General features: G+C 28.8%; 1 protein-coding gene across 5 annotated transcripts in view; it reads right to left on the bottom strand.

Annotated features, from left to right (window-relative positions):
- The window catches only part of LOC129975610 (neurogenic locus notch homolog protein 1-like), an 85,196-nt gene that overhangs the window by 38,150 nt on the left and 25,142 nt on the right, over positions 1–21,904 (bottom strand). For 3 of the 5 annotated variants that reach the window (XM_056088681.1, XM_056088685.1, XM_056088682.1), the window contains 20 exons: positions 21,571–21,678; positions 20,463–20,570; positions 20,247–20,354; positions 20,054–20,161; positions 19,652–19,759; positions 14,873–14,980; positions 14,653–14,760; positions 14,433–14,540; positions 14,213–14,320; positions 11,311–11,418; positions 9,452–9,559; positions 7,585–7,692; positions 7,379–7,486; positions 7,121–7,228; positions 5,321–5,428; positions 4,263–4,370; positions 3,208–3,306; positions 1,496–1,615; positions 479–586; positions 252–359 (listed from right to left, as the gene is read on the bottom strand). In XM_056088681.1, the coding sequence (XP_055944656.1) occupies positions 252–359; positions 479–586; positions 1,496–1,615; positions 3,208–3,306; positions 4,263–4,370; positions 5,321–5,428; positions 7,121–7,228; positions 7,379–7,486; positions 7,585–7,692; positions 9,452–9,559; positions 11,311–11,418; positions 14,213–14,320; positions 14,433–14,540; positions 14,653–14,760; positions 14,873–14,980; positions 19,652–19,759; positions 20,054–20,161; positions 20,247–20,354; positions 20,463–20,570; positions 21,571–21,678 (2,163 nt within the window). The remainder of the gene's footprint in view (positions 1–251; positions 360–478; positions 587–1,495; positions 1,616–3,207; positions 3,307–4,262; positions 4,371–5,320; positions 5,429–7,120; positions 7,229–7,378; positions 7,487–7,584; positions 7,693–9,451; positions 9,560–11,310; positions 11,419–14,212; positions 14,321–14,432; positions 14,541–14,652; positions 14,761–14,872; positions 14,981–19,651; positions 19,760–20,053; positions 20,162–20,246; positions 20,355–20,462; positions 20,571–21,570; positions 21,679–21,904) is intronic. The other 2 variants (XM_056088683.1, XM_056088684.1) reach the window with 2 other exon arrangements.

Raw genomic sequence — 21,904 nt, 5'->3', positions numbered from 1 at the left:
TAAGTATCTTTTTCTACATTCTAGTAAGTGCTCAAATTTTGCCATTAAAATTTTCTAATTTGGAAGATATTTCTATTTAAAATATATCTGAATTTTTTCAATCATTATTTCATACTAAAGTTGGTATTTCTTTACTTTTCCTTGTAAATTAGTTTTAATGACTTAAATGATCTTTAAATTGCATAAATTTATATACAAAATTCATAAAAAAATTTACGATTCTTTCTGAATGATAATAATCTTTTGCTTACCTTTTTCACACAGTTTTCCAGAATAGGGAGTTTTGCAGTTGCATTGGAATGACGTTCCGTTGATCTTGCAGGTTCCACCGTTCAAGCATGGATTCTCCGTGCAAAGATCTACAGAAAAACATTGAAAACATATTATGCTCGCTATCTTTATAATTATACTGCAATTCATCAAGAATTAAAAAGAAATGACATTACATTAGATATAGAAAATAATTATATAATATTACCATCTTTGCAAGTTGGTCCCGTGTAAGGTGGTTTGCACACGCATTTGAAAATTTTTCCAATGACTTCACATTTTCCTTCATGTAAACAAGGGCTGCTGTTGCATGGATCTGTTTCAACGAGTATGTTTGGAATCAATAAATACGCATTAGAAATTTTAGCAACACTTGCCAAATATTACTAGAAATTTTCGAGAATTAAAGTTAAAATAATTTTACTCTTTTTAAAAAATGCTTGATTATTGTATATATTTTTATATTGTTAATTTTTATCTTCTGTTAATAAAGTAATAAATATTAATTTTAAATTTCCGTCAAAAGAATTATTTCTTTCCTCCCCCATAGAAAACTGCATTCAGTTTTTTTTTTGAAAAAAAAGCCTTAAAGCATTCCTTTATTTTATAATAACTTCATACGGAAAACTGCTTTAAAATAATAAACAGGAATTATATGGAATTTTTTGGTATTATTATTTTTATGAACAAGTTAAAACTTACAGAGATTCATTCATATATGATAACCTTTGAATTATCTACCGATATCTCGAAATTAGATAGATAAATTGGAACTTTGATTTTCAAGTAATTGGAAGAAAAATCCTTTCAGCCGAATGTAATTTTAAAAATACGATTTTCCAAAGGCTCAACTGAATTTCCATTTTTTTTTCAACACGTGAAGTTCATGCAGAAACCGCACAACTCTTCCCATTTTCTTATAGATAATATGAATATGATAACTTCAAATCAATATAATATTTTTATCACATTTTTATTGTCAATATTTTTGGAATTAAAAATCAGGTACGATTTGAAACGTATAGCAGTGCATTAATAAATAAGGATAATTAAAAAATGTTGATTAGATTTTATACAAATTAGCTATAATAGGTAAGAATTAATCGAATAGAAGAAGATAGATTTCTTCTTTCTTCAGAAGTAAGCAAGAAGAAAGAATTATCTGAATCAATATCTATACATTTGTAATCTCTTAATTATATATATATATATATATATAAAATACCTTCACAATGTTTTTCTTTTAATTTGGAACCATCGGGGCACAGGCAGTACTTTTTCGTTCCTATACCAAAAATTATTCCGCCTTCCCAAGTGCAGTTAGCTCCAGTACCACAGTCACAAGCTGTAAGAAAAGTATGTTATTTTCCATTCAGTTTTTCTCACAAAATTCACAACTTTATCATGTTATGGCATATTCATTTATAGAAATATTAAATTTTCCCCTTTTTCACACTCATGTTTTTTGTAAATATTTATTTTAATTTGTATATATTTTTTTAAATTCTTTTTTCTAAATAACTCAAGTGAAACTTCAATATGATCTTTAAATTCTAACACAAAAGACACAAATGGTGATGTACCACATCAAAAATGAATGTCGGAGAGGAGCCTGTAGAAAATTTATTCGAAATTCCCAAATCTTATTACGCTGTCATTTGGAAGACATGCTGATTGGTTTAGAGAAGTCATGAAAGATATGGAAGGATATGATTTTTGTTCATGCAAAGTAAATGGTTTTCACTCCGACAGTGAAATTTTAAATTCCAGGGATCTAAATTGGAATTGCAACAATCTTTATCTTAAATTTAAATTCAAATATATAATTAGGAAATTTCTGTTAATAATACTCATAATGGGTGTGTTTTCTCACTATATTGTGTTTACTGTCTCATGTTTATTGCATTTTAATAAATTTTATAATTCAAATAAATGTGAAAAATAATTATGAAATCATGTAACTAATTATTTTAAGGAAGTTTTACTAAAGGGAATTCCCACGTGGAATCAAAACAGAGATTAATTAATTAAATTTTAAAATGTTAAATTAAAAATTTTATTAAAATTTTTCTCTATGTTAACTCTGAAATAACAAGAATTGACTAAAAAGTCAAAAAATAGCACTTATCAAGCAATTTTAAGAACGTAAAAAAAAAAAAAAAAAAAAAAAAAACCTACGAATTATATATTTTTTTCATTTTTTAAACTCAAGGCATGTTTAAATATCACATTTCTTTTGAGTCATGATGCATGTGGTGGCGCTACTGCATGAGACGTTATTCTAAGAAGTGAATTGAAATGAACTAATCCTGACTATATAAATATTGTGGTGTCAATTTCGAATTACTTTTATTTTTTTACTTGCTAATAACAACAGCTAGTTGCTGTTATTTTATGTTCTATTATAATGTTTTATTATTATTTGTTTTTTGTAAATGAAGTTTATTCTTGCTATTACTACTAGTATTCAAACTACGATGTAAGTAATAGATTAAACCACAATGCACTTTGTTAGGCCTATTTCTGAACTGACGCCGTATTTAAAACAGAAAGGTGAGATTTGGTTAAAGCTGAAATTTAACCTCCCCCCCATACACACATACACATTCGAAAGAGTTTATCAGAGAATCAATAATAAACGTTTTGAATTTTTCTTTTTTGCATTTTATCTGAATTCTTCAGTTTATTGTTTTGATAATTCAGCAACAATAGTAGAATTAAAATTCAATAATATGTGTCAAAGCAAATTCATTAATATGCACTTTAGTTTAATTAATCTTTATATTTTAATTATATAGTCTTTAATATTACTTATTATTATTAATTACTTATAAAATTTAAGTACTATTTTTATGTTCATTAATATTATTCAAATTGTTTTAAAAACGTAACAAATTAATTAAAATAGTTTCAAACAAATAAAAAAAATAATCTTACCTTCGCAGACGTCTGACTTTTTACCGTATTCAGGAAGACATTCGCAAAGCACTTCGTCGTCAGCTGTTACTCGACATTTTCCATTTTTACAATCACACACTGCAAAAAACGATTTGTTTGTTCCATAAAATTAAGAAATTGTGCTTAAAAGTTAAAAAAATGCTCAAATATCTACACACATTCTACTTTAGATTGCGCAAGAGCTCACAATTACCAATTTGGAAGCCACGAGCCTTTACTAACTCCTCTATAACTTTTATTATGTTCTGTTATCTGTGAACCAACATGCATGGTCCATGCAACACCCTACTAGATTGACGTACATTGATCGAATGAATCTTGGATGGAGGTATTCAGATTCTACTATTTTCATGCCCTTTAATGAACTCATCACAACTTTTTGGGGATATCTGTCGGGATCATTCTCAAAGTCTTTGTCAAATAAGATTATAGTTCATCCTTGAACAAGTTGCGGTGCATCTTATCAAGAGGCATAGTGTAGCAAACTGCACACACCAAGATAATCACAACCAAAAAAGACTCCAAATATGTGCATAAAGAAAAGAAGATAGACCGATTGAGTTTTAAAATAATCCATATCCCTCGCGATTTAATCTTCATTGTAGAGTTTTATCTGCTTTTACGACATTTAATGTTTACGTGAGAAACAATTTCGAGATGAAAATCTACACATAGCGTTGTAAAAAAAGTAATGTTACATCCATTCTCAAGAATGCCACAAATGGGCATTCGTGTTACGTAAACAAAGAGGATTGCATTGCAGGTGATGTTAATGAACTATACATTCAGAGCTATTTCCGCGGAACAAAGGAAGACTGCATATGTATGCAAATTTTAATTGAGGTTTTTTTTACTGTTACTGAGCTACAATAAACTCTATGTTATTTTTTGGCTGATTTGTCCAAAGTAAGCGAAACAAGATAGTTAGCATGTATATGCATGGTCACTTATGTACCAATTTATCGCAAATTTATTATATATTTTTGTTTAGTATTTTAAACTTTTGAAATATAAAAAAATAAAATAAATCTTACCATGTTGACATATGTTTCCAACGCGATCTTCGGGACAGTCGCAGGAGAAGGAATTCCCTTTAATTGTACACGTACCACCATGACGACAAGGACTAGATGAACATGGATCTATGAATGGTTAGTTTCTTTAATACAGATGGAAAAGTCGTCTTAAAATGTATGCTTAAGAAATAAATTTTGTAATTTTATCACATTTCATTTATTTCCTTAAACTATCTTCCATTTCCGAAATCACATACACTGAGAAGCTATTAAATTTTGCACAGACCAGTGCATGGAAGTGAAAAAAGAATTCACCGAATCAACAACTCATTATAGTCAGTACCGTCAACGTTAAAATTTTATAACTGTATATTCTGACTCAAAATGTGTTTGGAGATCAATTTCCTTTTTCTAAAGAATAAATAGCTACTGAATATTGCGTCTTCGAACAAGATGCTGATTTAATTTGAGTGAAACTGACGTGTTAGACGTAAAACACAAATTTACGCTACTAATAGAGCTAATTCCAAATAAATTATTTTTTTATGTTGAATTCACTGTCATTTTGATAATTTGGTTACGCTGTTGTTTTCCATTTTTGGCAGAACAAAAATCATGACAATTTTGTGGTTCCTTTTTTTTCTCGTTTCCCCATTATGTTCTTATTTTTGTAATTAAGTATGTGTAGGTAAAGAAAACTTTTAAAATTTATCCTGTTTTACATCCAAAAAGAGGTTGTAAACTACTTTGTAATAAAATTTTAAAATTCATCATGCAAGTTTTACTGCCTAACGTAGTAAAATGCAATCAATTCGTAAATGATAGATTTATTTTCTTTAAGAAAACATATATATAAACTTCTCATAGAGTAAAACATTACTTTTTTTGTTTTATTTTTATGTCATCAAAAAATATAAGCGTTCCTTTTCTTTGTTGATTTATTTCTTTTTTTGTATTCATTTTAAAATATGAAGGAATGCATTATGTTTGTTTTAACATGAGGCATAAGAAATAATCGAAAACATGAACCTATAAAAATCTTTAAAAATATATAATAAATGTATGACTATTCTTACCCTTTTCACACCTATCTCCAGAGAAAGGATTCTTGCACGCACATATAAAACTGTTTCCTTTGACTGTACAGCTGCCATTATTCATGCATGGATTTGATGTACAAGGATCTGCATATAAGAAAATGATGGAAGTTATAATAAATATTTTAGTCTATCTTCCTTATAAGCAAAGAATGTGTAATACGATACGTCAGGATTTCATTGTTAAGATACATTATAATATCTTATGGCACTGAAATTATATAGAGCTTCATCATAGATAATTATTGCTAATATGATAATAGAATTTGACTTGTACTTGTCTTTTGTACTAATAATTTCTCAAAAAACTAAATGCTTGTAGAATTTCAGCTTATTGATCTCATGATCATTCATCTTTTCTATTAAAATATTTAATTTCCATTAAGAAATTTTCAGTAAAAGCTCTGATGCATTCCAGCATGAAATCTCAGTTCTTAAAATTTCTGTTCATGATCTCACATGTGATGTTGATGTTTTCTAAAAGTGCAAACTATCAAGTATTATGAAATGCCTTTGGATATCATGTATGCTCAAGAGACAATCAGCTCTAAAAACACCATCCATCAATACGCTTAATGAGCAATTGAGCTAATAATTGTATGTATTTCTCTGTTTTTGAAATAGGAAATCATAATTTGTAAAAACAAGAATTTATTAGAATTAATGAATAATGTGAAACGTAATAAGAAAAATATGGAGTATGTACTAAAATAAGACAACATGATTCACAAGACCTTCAGCCATGACCATCCCCCACATTTACTCAAAACTTTTAGACAGAACATTTTAACAGAGCTCTTAAATAAGAATAAATGTTTTTTCGATCGTGTTTTTCCTGTGAACTAAGAGAAAAACTCATCAATCGATTTTCTGACAATTTTCTTGAGCTACAAATACATATTCAAGAACAAAAGGTGCAGATAAAATGCAGGACACATTGTTTAATGAAATGTGAAAGAAACTTAAAGGACCACGCGGAGTTAAAAGACAATCGTAGTGATGAACATGCAAAAGATGGCTAACTGAAAATAGAAAGCTAGTCAGCCAACCAGCTGAAATTTATTTTTGTTTTGTGATTGTTGTTGTTGATAGAAAAGATGCATAAAAAGGAAAATGTGCTATGAAAGTTTTTCTAAGTAACTTCACCCAATCTTAACAAATGAATTAGGCCCTCATTTGTTAAGGCTACAGATGTGCTTCTTTAATTTTCTCAATACTGAATGTCATTAAACGGCTTTTAACAAAATTACGGATTGGATATCGTAGCCAAATTTTGTTCGTCTTAAAAGTTAATGATATAATTGCTAGTTTTCAATATGTAAAACATGCAAGCACAAAAATATTTTATATATTATTATTTGTGTTGCGATTTTAGTAAAATTGAAGTTTTTATACTTTTTGGTATAAAAACTCATTAAACAAGAATAAGACAATCACATATTGATTACAAAAATGCAGGAAATGGAGCTTTAAATTCGTTTGAGAAGAATGATAATATGTTTAGAGGCAATATAAATGCAAGAAAAATTGGCGAAATCGGGCAAGTGGAAGAGGTTGAGGAACTTCCTCTTTGGTTTTCGGAATTATTCTATATATACATTTCAGAGAATTTGATCTATTTATCTACAATACCTACAAATATAATTCAATGAATTGTTCTGTAATAAATAACCATTTCAGAAAAATCAAATTTATTTCACAGTTTTCTTGAAATTTGGATACTTGGGAAAATTTTCAGCATTCCAGATGCATAGAATATTTGAGGCGTTTTGATCTTACCTTTTTCACATTGCTTTCCTTCATATGGAGAGGGGCAATCACACTTGAAATCCATTCCAACCACTTTACACTTCCCCTTATTCGAGCATGGATTGGACGAGCAAGGTCCTACACGAAAAAACAAATCCACAATGAATGAATGGGATTCTTCCAATCATGGCAAGCAAGTATTCAAGATGATAACGCCCTAAGTCTTCACACAGATTTAAAATTACAAATCTTATCAAAACCTTCAAGGTAAATAAACGGACGCCTTACCGATTTCGCAGTTAAGACCACTGAATGGCTGTTTACACTGACATTTGTATTTTAGCCCATCTACTTGGCAGACGCCGCTGTTTTGACAGGGATTTGACGAACAGGGTCCTGTAAAACAATCATTTTTATTTGCGAAAATTCAAAGTTATGCCGTTTCACATGCTACAAATACAAATCAAAATACGAAGTATTAAATAAAGTCATACCCTCTTGACATAAATTTCCTGTATAAGGCGGCTTACATACACATTCAAAACCTCGACTAGTTACATTACACGTCCCGTTGTTTTGGCAAGGATTTGACGAGCAAGGACCTGTTGTGAAAGAGAAAAAAATATCTAGCTGAGGCATTTTTTTTATCTTTCTTAGTGAGTAAGAAGCATAAAAACATATTCTATAATGCGATGATAACATTAGCATATCTTGTTTCTTTCCTCTAAACCCTTATACGTTGTATTTTCAAATATAATGTAATATATTATTATTTGCACAATATACTAGAGTTTGGTTTCATTTCGCTATGCTAATGAAATAACTTTTGAAGGACATTTTTATTGTTAATTCTCATTTTTTTAAGCTTGCTAACAATATAGTAGTCATAATTACTATTATTAGTAAGTAGAAGATCACTGTTATGGCTTCGGAAAAGGAATTGATTTCAAATGTTTATACGTTCTTATTTTCGGACAACTTTTCGTTCTTTTTATGAGCATTATCGAAAAATGAATAGACTGATAAGCGTTTTAGCAATGATTTTCTGTTTCAGAGAGTTTTTACTGTTTCTAATGAAGTGAAATGCAAATGGGAATCGTTTCTCCTGAGAATTTTATAAAACTCTGCTATATCTTGGAGATGCATCTGACAGTTTTCTGTAATCTAGATGATCAAGAGCTATCTATCTTCTCTGTCAGGAGCCATTCATTGATAACGTGCACCAGATGATTCAGATTGAAAACAATACTTTTTACCTATTAATTTTTGTTTTAAAGTTTTAAAGCGTTTGAAAGAAATCAGTCTAATTACTTTAGTCATCTAAAGATTCTTCGATTTATATAATTGTTTAATGAATTAATTATTTTTGATATTAACAAAGAAATTTCTGTATACCATTACATGACATCCCAGTTCACACCTTGAAAAATCACTGATCTGGCTTAAAGAGCTCTGTGAAAATTCCATGCTTTCCAGAATATGTATTAAATATTAAAACCCTCTTTGAGCTTTCTGATTTAAAATTTTGAAAAATATTTTGAAAGAAGAAAATGTAAAGTTTCTTTTTAAGAATTTCTTTCAGTTTTCAATAATTAAATTTTATTATATTTCAATAATATATCTTGAGATTTGAAAAAAAAATAATTGAATGATACATTTTCTATGTTATTGAATGTATCTAAATTATAATTTTTAAAATGTTTTTGTAACAAAATTCCTAAATTTATTACTCAAACAGTTAAAAATTTCCTACTGTATGTAGATTTTTTTTCGAATTTTGGGATATCTTTTTTTTCAAAACAATGTATTTTCTTTTCTATAAAATAGGTTTATGCAATTAAGAAGGGTGATTTTCAACGTTAATTTCTAATTTCTGCGGAGGGATATTTAAAAAATTACTTATTGCATCGATGTATTGGTTATTCACATATTATTTCCTTTTTTTATATATAAAACAAATAATATTGAAATATGACCATTTTTATCAGAACTAATAATTGAAAATTCTTAAAATGTGTTCTTGAAATTAAAAAAAAAATATTCACATATTGATGCTAACTACGTAATTTCGAACGTATCACTCGAAGCAATAGTTTGTCAGTTATAATAATTTCCAAGAACTTTGGGTTTTTTATTTATTATTTTTCAATTTTTGTTATTTCATTCAACTCTAGAATGCAATAGCAGTAATTGATAGTCTTATGAGCACGAAAAGCTATCAATTACTTTTCCAACATACGAATTACTTTAGCAATTTTAAGCTAAAAATTTAAATACATATGATCATAAAATGAATTTATTAATTCGGATCTTTCTTTATTTTATAATTGTTACTTTACATTTTTTTCGGGAGAAACTTACTTATTTCACATTTTTTTCCTTCGTACGGTTGTGGACATTTGCATTTGAAACTCTGTCCATCAACCGTACAATTTCCATTATTCTGGCAAGGATTGGACGAGCACGGGCCTGTAAAAATGTGTGAATATTTTAGTATTTCAAAAAAAAAAAATATTGCAAAATATATAAAACTATTGATGACAGCTTTCGTTTTAATTGTTTTATTTTTCCCTTACAATACCTGTCAAACATATTTCTTATATTGTTTCTGAATTTCGTTAAAATATTATTTCATTTTTTTATTGGTTTTATTTTGTTGAGTGTTCTTACGATTTTTTAAATTAACTTCAATAATTTTCACAAAAGTAAAATTTCTTCTAATACACGAGACTCTAAGTTACAAGAAAAAATGAATAATTTACTTATTCCGAATTCTATGAATATACATATAAAGAAAATTATGATAATATAAACTACTCAATATATATAAACTACTCAAAAATTATGATATACATAGGCACAGTATTTTAATAACATCCAACACTTCGTTTTCAGAAAATGCTTAAATTATAAGTAAAACGGATACAACAGCAATTCTACAATGTCAATAAAAGGATTTTACACTCAGCAAATGAATAAATATACCAAAAATCTCATTTTTTCTGATAAATAATAACAATGATTAGTAAACGAATAAACAATAAAAGCACAAAATTATTCAGTTTTTTTTTCCTTTTAAATGCTTATCGGGCTATTGAAGAAAAAATTAATACATTTACTAAACTTACTAAAGTCCAAGAGAATTATTCTATTAGGAGACTGTAATTTTTATGATAAACTACTGTATTGACATTTCAGCTTATAATATTTCCTGAAATCATCACACTAATATTGATGGACTAATATTGCATGAGAATATCAATATACATCAGGGCGATTACACAGACCCATTTGAGAAGATTTTAAAAGTAAGCATCATAGAATTTAGAAGTAAACCGCATTCTGATAAAGCAGAATGTTTTTATCTGCCTTTATAAAATTACAATAATAAAAAACTATACAAGCAAATCCTATTATGAGCATTAAATGCAAAAAGCCCTCACAAGGCGGTATGTCCCATCACTAGCAGTGGATCCGTTATCCAGTCAACAGTTCCATTATTGTATATTTTGGTAAACCGAGAAACAACTTAATTATATCGTAAATTCTCATCCTGTATCCTCTAAGGGGTCTGCCGTAGGGAAATCTAGTTGTAGAAAAACACCCACGTCCAAAGTTATCACACAAGGTTATGAAAATCTATATAAGTTTTAAGCAACTTATCCTACTTTGTAAAGATATTTATCTTAAGCAATAGTTTATGAGATTCATTATAAACTAAATATTTCCGTGCTACTGTTTTTTGAAAATAAATAATATCGCACAATTATCTGAAATTAAGGAATTAAGTAAACAAAAATGTGCTCAACTAAAATATTTTAAAATACTTTTTAAATAATATTAATTAAGTTAAAATAGTTCAATATCATGTTCTCGAAAAATTGGCCTTATAATTACCCAGCCAGTGGCCAAAATAGACAAAACATTTGGTGAGTATTATAAAGATTTGAAAAATACCTTACTTTTTTTGCCAAAAGTTTTAAAGCTAGTTCCTAAACAGATAATGAATTTCCAAAATGAGGTAAAAGTATTTTATCCATAACAATAATTACCTTACCACGGAACTATCATATAAAACAATTCTAGAAAAATCTGAATAAAATTGAGGACTATTTTAAACATGCAGTGCATTTAATGGCTTAAATTTGTTTGTTCTTAGATTTAATATTTCGAAATCATATTAATTATACCTAAATATTAAGAAAAAAACATATTCTTACCAGTTTCACATAACTTTCCAGAAAATGGAGAAGAGCAAACACATTTGAAACTCATTTTTTCTACTTCACACTTTCCATTGTTCTGACATGGATTTGATGAACATGGTCCTATTGAACACAGGAGAAGCATACAATAAATATAAATATGAAAGTAATTTCAATAAATTTAAAAAAAAAATTTGCACTAAGTCTTTTTTGTTCTCACCAGTTTCACAATTTCTTCCTTTGAATGTCGGATTGCATTGACAATTAAAACGTTGTCTTTCTACTTAACATGCACAATTGTTTTGACATGCATGGCACATGTAAAGCATGCTTTAAAATAAATGGCTTTTTTTTGTTCTTTTAATATTTGATTTATAATTATTTTTAGAAGTATTATACACTCATGTTCATAAATAAAGGATAATTCAAAGTCAAGCGGAAATCGAACTCTAAATTACATATATCACCAGTAAAATGACTATACACATCTTCAAAAATCATATGCAGATTGCAGGAAGCCACCAGATGACACCGATAGTACGTCACAATGACGAGAGTATAAGAGAGTGAAGTATAAGGAATTCAAGCAAAGAAGTAAAATTGTTCGCAAGCGCCAAAGCTCCTTTGTGTCTGCCTTTTAGTGCAGACACAAAAGACGCATTTGGATGATTTTTTACGTGGTGGAATTATCGCCGTTCGGAATATGGGCGTACCCAGCCTGAAGTATCCGAGGAACTTGGAATCGCCCAGAGTGTCATCTCCAGGCTTTGGCAACGATTCCAAGATGATGGTAATGTGAGTAGACGTTACAGCACAGGTCGCCCCCGAGTTACAACGCCGAATGAGGACAGGTATTTGGCAGTTATTGCCAAAAGAAACAGACGGAGCACAGCATCAGACCTGTCTCGTCAGCTCTCTTCATCTACTGACACGACAGTTTCAAGGCAGAACGTGCACAGACGCGTAGAACAGATTGGTCTATATGCTCGTAGGCCTGTCAGATGTGTTCCAGTTACTGCAAATCACTGTTGCCTGCGGCTAGCCTGGAGTAGAGAGCATGCATTGCGGACACCGCAACAGTGGGCTTGTGGGATATTTTCCGACGAGTCCAGGTTTAGCTTGACGGACTTTCATATGGAGAGCGCCAGGTACCCGTTAGCACCAAGAAAACATCACTAAACGACACCATTACGGTGGAGCAGGATTGCTCCTTTGGGGAGGAATTATTCTGGTTTCCAGAACTGACCTGCATGTTGAAATTGGAACCATGACAGGCCAAATCTATCTGAATGTCATTCTGGAACAACATGTACGTATGTTTCGGGGCGCCATGAACGCAGAATTCGTGTTTATGGATGACAACGCCCGTTCTCACTCTACAAACATCATAAACGAATGCCTTCGATCGGAGGATATCACCCGTATGGACTGGCTAGCATTCTCACCGGACTTGAATCCAGTAGAGCATGAGTGGGACATGCTTGGCCGACGAGTTGCAGCCCTTCAACCAACTCCTACATGTCTACCGAAACTTCGGAAAGCATTGCTTGATGAGTGATGTAATATTCCCCAAGATCAGATCGAAAATTTGATACTCAGAATGCCTAGGAATTTGTACGGCATATATTGCATCGTCTGGGAGACATACCATGTATTAACCATCATGCCAATCATGTAATATTAGTTTTTGTAAATAGAGTTTTTAAATTTGCTCTAGGGAGGAAAAAAATCGCAATTTTTATTAATGATATCAAACATATAGCATCTTTTTTGCTCTTTACCATTTGTTTAATAAATAGGCTTTACAAATAAGTCCCATTTGTTTACTTCTGACTCCTTCTTTTCCCGAACTTGCATTATCAGGAAAAGGAGTTAATTTATGGATATTTATGTAGAATCCATATTTCTTATAAGAACCATTATGCGGCACCAGTAGCATAGTATCAAAATTTAACTTAATTAATCAGCTGAATGTTAATTATAAAATTTAATATTATTCTATTGTAAATAATAATCTATAAGTTTCTAACATTTAATCTTATAGAGATGAGGGTGAAAAAATTGATACTAAAATCTATGTTTTCAAGTATGAGCAATCCAAGTCAAGCAGAAATAAGTAATTAAACCGTTGTTTGAATAAATGCTATGATTGAAAAAAGGGGTTGTATTTCTTTTAAACAACCATCGTCAATGAAACTTTCATAGATTCCAGTCATCTTCCTAGCAATCCAGGCTATGAAGAAGTACAAAAAAATATGTACCCTTTTTCTATTTTGCAACGATACGAAATTTTACTTGCTAGGACAGGATCATTTGGCTTTAATTGCCAATATAAATACAGTTATTTTATTTGTCAAACAGTGTAGACAGCTTAACTAAAATAAATTGCATTGCAGGGATATTTCAGTTCCTTGTTTTATTTTTAATATCTAAAATATGAATATTTACGTCTAAATCTACGAAAGCAAAAGTAAGAAAAGACACATTCATTTTGTTGCCAAAAAAATTCACATTGTTGTTCACAATTTTTTTGCCTTTTATTAAAATTTTCATTTTTCTTGACAGTCACTACTTATATAAAAGGATGAATATTTTTTACTGTTGCAAATTTCAAAACAAAAACATAAACTTTGCATTCTAATGTATAAATTTCAATTCACATCCATCTTAAATCTTATAAAATGATAGTAAATCTGTTCACTTTGAAGACATCATATAAACTTCGAATGACAGTTTTCAAATTAGAAATTATATTAGAGTAAACTTCATTCGGAGAAAATATAAATAAATTTCGACTATTTAAAAACCAATTTTGACAATATATGTCGTTAAAATTTAAAAAAAAAATTCTGGAAATTTATACTAGAAATGTAAACGTTCTAAATACTACTTCCAACCAAATCATAATTCTGTTTACCTGTTTCACAGGTTTTCCCACTGAAAGGAGGTTTGCATGCGCATTTGAAATTTTGTCCATCCACAGTACACGTCCCTCCGTTTTGACACGGATTTGATGAGCATGGGCCTAAAAAGAAAGAAATTCAAGCTTCATGAATCTATGTATGCCAATCATCAATTTATACTAGAGATGCAAAAGTTCTAATTACTACTTAGAGGCAAATCATAATTCTATTTACCTGTTTCACAAGTTTTCCCACTGAAAGGTGATTTGCATGCGCATTTGAAATTTTGTCCATCCACAGTACACGTCCCTCCGTTTTGACACGGATTTGATGAGCATGGGCCTAAAAAGAAAGAAATTCAAGCTTCATGAATCTCTGTATGCCAATCATCAATTTATACTAGAGATGCAAAAGTTCTAATTACTACTTAGAGGCAAATCATAATTCTATTTACCTGTTTCACAAGTTTTCCCACTGAAAGGTGATTTGCATGCGCATTTGAAATTTTGTCCATCCACAGTACACGTCCCTCCGTTTTGACACGGATTTGATGAGCATGGGCCTAAAAAGAAAGAAATTCAAGCTTCATGAATCTCTGTATGCCAATCATCAATTTATACTAGAGATGCAAAAGTTCTAATTACTACTTAGAGGCAAATCATAATTCTATTTACCTGTTTCACAAGTTTTCCCACTGAAAGGTGATTTGCATGCGCATTTGAAATTTTGTCCATCCACAGTACACTTCCCTCCGTTTTGACACGGATTTGATGAGCATGGGCCTAAAAAGAAATATATTCAAGCTTCATAAACTTCATATCGAACTTCATATTATTTAATACAATAATATAGCTAATAAATGTGTTTATACCTCTATTATCTACAGAGAAATAAGCATCAATTAAAGGAAATTATTGATACATTTGATAAAAACTCAAACTGCATGCAAACAAGGCCCAAATTTTTGAAATAAAAACAAATTGTCCTGCTTTTCAAATTTTTCATATTCTTGTATTTTAAAGTACTACTAAAACATTTAAGTAATTCTTTTTAATTTTCGTTTACTTTCACTTGAGAACTTGGAAAAAATCAGAATGTCTTCCTTAATATTCAAAGTACTGTATAGAAATGTTCCTAAAATCCTTCAGTGACTTTAATTACGATTAAATACAATTAAATTAACAAAAAAAAGCATATTCTAAAGTTGTTTTTGTATAAATTAAAGATGGCGGAGATGTTTCTGCAAACAATTGTAATTGCTTTTACTTATTTCTCAGTTTTTCCATTGAATGGAGACATGTAAGCGCGTTTGAAAATTTGCCCTTTCACAGTACATGTGTCCCCGATTTGACATGAATTTGATGAGCACGAATGAAAATAAATCATTTTATTAATGTCAATCACACGTCTGTAATCAGTTCTCAGCATATAACGTACTATGGGCTTATTGCATTTCCTGAACTATAGACATTTTGTGAATAATGATGATAAATAATTGAAAGAAAAGATATTAATCGAGGATTGTAATTGAAATCAGTAATGCATCCCCAAAAGTTGACTTCAAAATTAGAAACATAAAAAAATAGGAATTAACAATGAAAATAATTGTTATCATTATTTTAAAATTAAGGAATATAAAATTATTATAGGTTATTTACTTATTTTTAAATGAATTTTCTTTTTCAGTCTAAGGTTGAATAAAGTTCACTGTATATCCTTTTATAAACATTATTCTCCAAACACTGTATATAACTTATCATAATATTGTGAACCTTTAATATCATCTCTTTTCCACGTTATTAAGAGGGTCTTATATGGATTCTTTGTGAATTCTTAATGGATGAATAAATGGCCAATAACATCGGTGATAAACTCGGTGGCCATTTGACGTCGGACAAAAATGTCAAGATTTTGGGAAAATACATGAATAATGGCCCGATCTGTATTGGAAAACAAAATGTGCAATTTCTTCTGAAGAATTCCGTGTGACAACACGTGATTAGATTAGATGAGGTGCTGAAACAAGAAATGAGTCTATATTTGGAATGCAATCAAAATGCGAGCTTAACATTGCTATTTACTGTCTGTTATTTAGGTAGTAATTTGTAGTTTATTTTGGCTATATTATACAATATTTGATTTATATATATATATATATATATATATATATATATATATATATATATATATATATATATATATATATATATATATATATATATATATATATATATATATATATATATATATATATACGCAATGATTTTATTGCTTGTGCCTTGTGTTTCTAAAATATTCTAGGAATATCCACAAGTTACGCTCCCTCACTGTACACCCAATTTTATAATATTCCAAATACATACAAAGTTGACAAAATCTTATTCAAAAAAATTAAATATAATTTTGATATTTAGGGCCTTAGACATTTTTCTGATAGATACGTTTGATATAATAGAATTTTCTATTACTGAAATATATTTTAGACTTAATATAAAGTATATTTTCCTAAATATATTTTACACTTAATAATCTGATTCATAAAATAATTGTTATGTATAAGTAAGTTATTATTATCATGCATATTTATATCATATCAGAATTGCAGACTATTTCGTTATTATTTACACTAATGTCTGGTTTATGATAACAGTAAACTTATTTAAGGATCGATTTCATCCTCTAAAACAGACCGGTAATTCTGAACTGTTTTTACCAATTAAAACAAAGCTTTCTGCGCCAATTCACCGGGATGCGGTCTACAGTTGCAGCATTAGACGAAATTATAATCCACACCAAAAAAAAATTATAAAATTGTCAAAAATTTAACTGACGTCTTTTAAACAACAACAAAAAATATGTATAAGGAATTAATACATGCGAAGAGTGTAATTTTTTTTTAACAAATTAAAAGAGTTTTTTTCTGAATCTTCTGAAATAACTTGGATTGATTTGTACAATTGACTTTGATTTTATTCAGAATTAGAAGTCCCAAAATATTATTCAATCAATGCGTACTCAACTTTGCATACTCAATTTTTAAAGCATGCTTAGAAACATATCGCATATTTAATAATTTATATTATAATTTTTTGTAGAAAGTTATACGATTTTCTTTACATTATTTTGTTTTAAAATGCAGCTTATTTTCACGTACTCGTTTTCAAAATAGGTGATAATCAAATGAAAATTATTACTATTAATTTTTATTTTATGTTAACGCTTTTGAGAATTCCGTGTAATTTACTGCCATAATTGTTTTATTCGAATCTTTCACAGAGTAAATATTAATTGTAATTATCAGTAAATTTGTAACAACTAATTAATCTGTAAAGCGTCATAAATTTTAAAAGTTTTAAATAATTTAACATTTTTATAAACAACCGTGGAATTAATGTTTTAGATAATTTCGGTTATGGGATAAGATTTTTGTATTAAAAAAAAGATCGGGTTTTCGTATAAAAAAATGATTCGAAAAATAGGAAGATATCAGCCTGACAGAAATTATGTTCCAAATTATTATTAAAGATTCAGTAAGACAACGGGACATGCTTGAATTCTAAGTTAGAATTTCAAATTCAGCAGCTAATATAATAAGTAGTTCTGACACGAAAAAACTTTAAAGAGAAATTGAGTGAAGATCTTAATCATATAAACCTTCAGAGAAAGATTGTTTTGTATGTAGATTCTTACTAAAAATTTAGCTTCGATGCTATTAGCTATTGAAAACATTCATTTTCAAAATTTTTTATTCGGAACAAAGAACGATTCAAATCATTTAATAAAATATAGCTATAAAGAATATTTCTAGTTATAATTTTCAGAATAAATTTGTGGCAGAATGATGTATCATAGTATGGAATTATGGAATATGCCAACAAAGAAAAATTATACATTAATTAATAATGAAATTCTCCAAATAGGTATTAATAAAAAATTAATTAATCAATTCCTTTTAATATGATAATTATAACATATAATAATGATGGATCCATATTTTCAGTAATATCAGAATTTGTTTGTGGAGTGTTTTAATTTCATCAGCTTCTTACGTAATAACGACATTTTAGAATTGGTAATTATTAAAGATCTTTGTAAAGATAACATAAATTTATTACAATTAAAAAATTAATCATATTTTATCAAGAATTTATATTGATATATCGATCTTATGTTTTGTGAATATTAAAAAGTAAACAATGAATAAAATAAGATTTATTTGCTCAAAAATTATTGCTCTGATATTAAATATTTAAAACTTTTTTTTTCATCTTCTTTCCTCTGGATTTCTTAAACTTTCAATTTTTAATGACATTTTTTTTTATTTCTGTGCTTTTATTAAAAATATTTCAGAATCCTTTCTTCACATATCCCATGACATTAAGTAAGTATAAATTTTATCTCTTGCTATTTTATCTAAGCAAAATAGCTATAATTTCTAGAAAGCTATAATTTCTAGATTTCGCATGTCAAACTGTTTTACATGACCTTCAACGTTATTTATAGCCTTTAAATAATCTTTATGTAAGATGTCACGATGATGCATGAAAATTAGACCTGACGTCTAACTCTTTAGCAAAACAATTATTTATTGTTCGTTTTAGGAACCCAGATTAGCACTTCTCAACGATTGTACCTCTTTAAGAAATGATACGCAGAAAGATGAGCAACTATTACGCTTTCTCATCCGGCGAGTAATTTGAATTCACTCTATTGTTAAATGTCAATAGCCCCTTTCACCTTTCCTCTCACCCCTTTTCTTTGACAAAATAACGCTTCCTGAGACATGCATAAAGAAGTGGAGAATTCCCAAATCCGAGAATGAACAGTAAGTACCTTTAGGGTAATTGGTGTACAACCTATGCCAAAATACAAACAGGCATTTGATTTTTTAAATATTTTTATATTTATATTTGGGTATCAATACTGTGCTGAGAAAACTACATATATATTTTAACTTAGCGGTTTTTAAATATAGATATGATATTCCAGATTATCTTAAATAGTCAGTTTCATTTATAAAAAAAAAGAGTTTAATTTACTTGATAGATTTCAGAAATCCTCAAGGCATGAAAAAACTAGAACCGAAAGAGCCTTTTTATACATGCATTCGAGTTTCATAGTAGGTTAAAAATTATTTTTCGTAGCTGAATTATTGACAGAAAGACTTAGAAAAAACCTAATTTTGGGAAATAATATGATACAAATTTCTTTAGAAAAAAAAAAAAAACTTTAAAAAAACATGATAATTGTAATTGAAGCCTGAACAAACTAGAGATGAAAGAGCCTTTTTTAACATCATTTCAAGATTCACGTTATGTTAGAATTATTTTGAGTAACTAAATTGTTGACATAAATTTTGTAAAAAACATAATTTTTTAAATTAATATGATAAAATTCATTTAAGAAAACATGCAACGTACATGACTGGAATTTCTTTTATAAATTGTTCTTACCCGTTTCACAGTTTTTGCCACTGAAAGGAGGTTTGCATCCACATTTATATTTCAGACCAACCACTGAGCATGTGCCATTATTTTGACAAGGATTTGAAGAGCATGGTCCTAAAAAGTAGAAGTTTTGGGAAAAATTAATTTTTTCACTTGTTAAATACGGATTTAAGATATTCAAAAAATTTTAAAGCCTTTCTTATTTTTTTTACTCTAATAATTCTACACGAAAATAAAAAAATAAAAAATGATCGAATATCACTATCTCTTTGGTACACCGATATCGATCACTTTCAGTGATGTTTGGAACTTGCCATTTTTTTTCCTTTTATTTTTATATACTTTAGGAAGCTTAGGCAGCATTTCATATTGAAATTATACAGATTCAATTATTTTATTTCAATTCACCTATTTCACAGTTTGTTCCATTGAATGGCTTCTCACAAATGCACTGATAACCGCTCCCTTCCACTTTGCATGTTCCGTTGTTCTGGCATGGATTTGAAGTACATGGACCTAAAGTAAAAGCAACAAAAATCAACAGTAAATAATGTTCGATTCAGGAGCTTTATAAAGCCACATTTTGAAGATTTCATTTTACCATTTTGACATTGTGGTCCACTATAGGGTAACTTGCATGTGCAAGTGTATCCTTTTTTGCCGACTTTGCATGTTCCTCCGTTCAGACACGGTTGCTTGTCACAAGGTCCTAAGAATAATGAATGAATTTTTCAAAAATACCAACATATATGTTACTCCTAGTAATAATTTGAAAAATAAATACTTTCTAAACCACATTTTGAAGATTTTATTTTACCATTTTCACATTTTGGTCCACTATATGGAGGCTTGCACGTACAAGTGTAGATTATTTTACCAATATTGCATGTTCCATTGTTCTGACACGGATTCTTGTCACAAGGACCTAGGAAAAATAATTAAAATTTTCAAAAATACCAATATATATGATATTTTTAGCAATAATTCCATAAATGAATACTTCCTTATCGTAAAGCTTTCAGCTTATTGAATTTCTAAATTTCTAATAAGATGCATGAGATAGATTAAACTACCATTTGAATATATCACAATGTTTGCAAATAATTTTCGCATGATTGTTACTGTACATCAAGTGAAAGGATGACTTATTGTAGAATGATGAACAACTACCATTCTTTAGTTAAAAATATAAAATATTATTCAGTCGTTCTGAAATTGAGAAACTGTAATTCTCATTCTTTGTGAAGATTTAAAAAAAATAATTGAAATATATGTTAATTCAATGTGTCTGTATTAAGATATAATGGTATTTTCATTCTAAGGCATTTAATGTCAATATTCGAATGAAAGAATTTAATTTACTTGATAGATTTTAGAAATCCTTAAGGCATGAAAAAACTATAACTGAAAGAGCCTTTTTATACATACATTCGAGCTTCATAGTGTGTTAAAAATTATTTTTCGTAGCTGAATTATTGACGTATTTACGTAACGTAAAGTATTTAATGAGTTTAAATTGTGAAATTCATTCACGACGTACTGTTTTAAAAGCATTTTAACTCCCAGCTTACTTTGATGAATATACATTATGTCCATAGAATTTGTAAAAAAGTAAGATTACTATAAATGCCCTTTGAATAATTTAAGAAATGTTTGATGAATTTCATATATATATATATATATATATATATATATATATATATATATATATATATATATATATATATATATATATATATATATATATATATATATATATAAACGTGTCCATTCTTTGACTCTTCAAAATGCGCATTATTTTTTTTATTTCATTTGTAAAATTTCTGTTAAGTAATGACCTACCAACGGGGCCATAAATATTACAAGAATCTCTACAAAAGAAGTTTAGAAAATATATTTTACTATTTTAGGTTGAGTTTTCTTACTTTGTTCACAAGTTTTTCCTCTCCAAGGTCCCGAGCATGAACACTTGAATCCTTGCCCATCTATTGCGCATGTTCCATTATTTTTGCAAGGATTGGAGGTGCAGGGACCTATAAAAATTTAAAATCTCCAATTACGTTAATTTAAATGCAGAACTGCTGTCGCTTAGAACCCTATAAAGAAACCGCATTTCACAATATTCATTTCAATAAATATTTATTTTAATTTTACCTTTGAATGTGCTATTATTTATTTAATCAACAACCATCTTGGCTCGATTATTTAATTAGTGTTTATATACATTGACCTTAAAGTAGAGTTCTTTTCATCAAACAC

This window comes from Argiope bruennichi, chromosome 7 (assembly GCF_947563725.1).
Source record: "Argiope bruennichi chromosome 7, qqArgBrue1.1, whole genome shotgun sequence".
Classification (NCBI taxonomy): domain Eukaryota; kingdom Metazoa; phylum Arthropoda; class Arachnida; order Araneae; family Araneidae; genus Argiope; species Argiope bruennichi.
The sequence above is the reverse complement of the archived record's forward strand: the minus strand, read 5'-3'. Positions and strand labels throughout refer to the sequence as shown.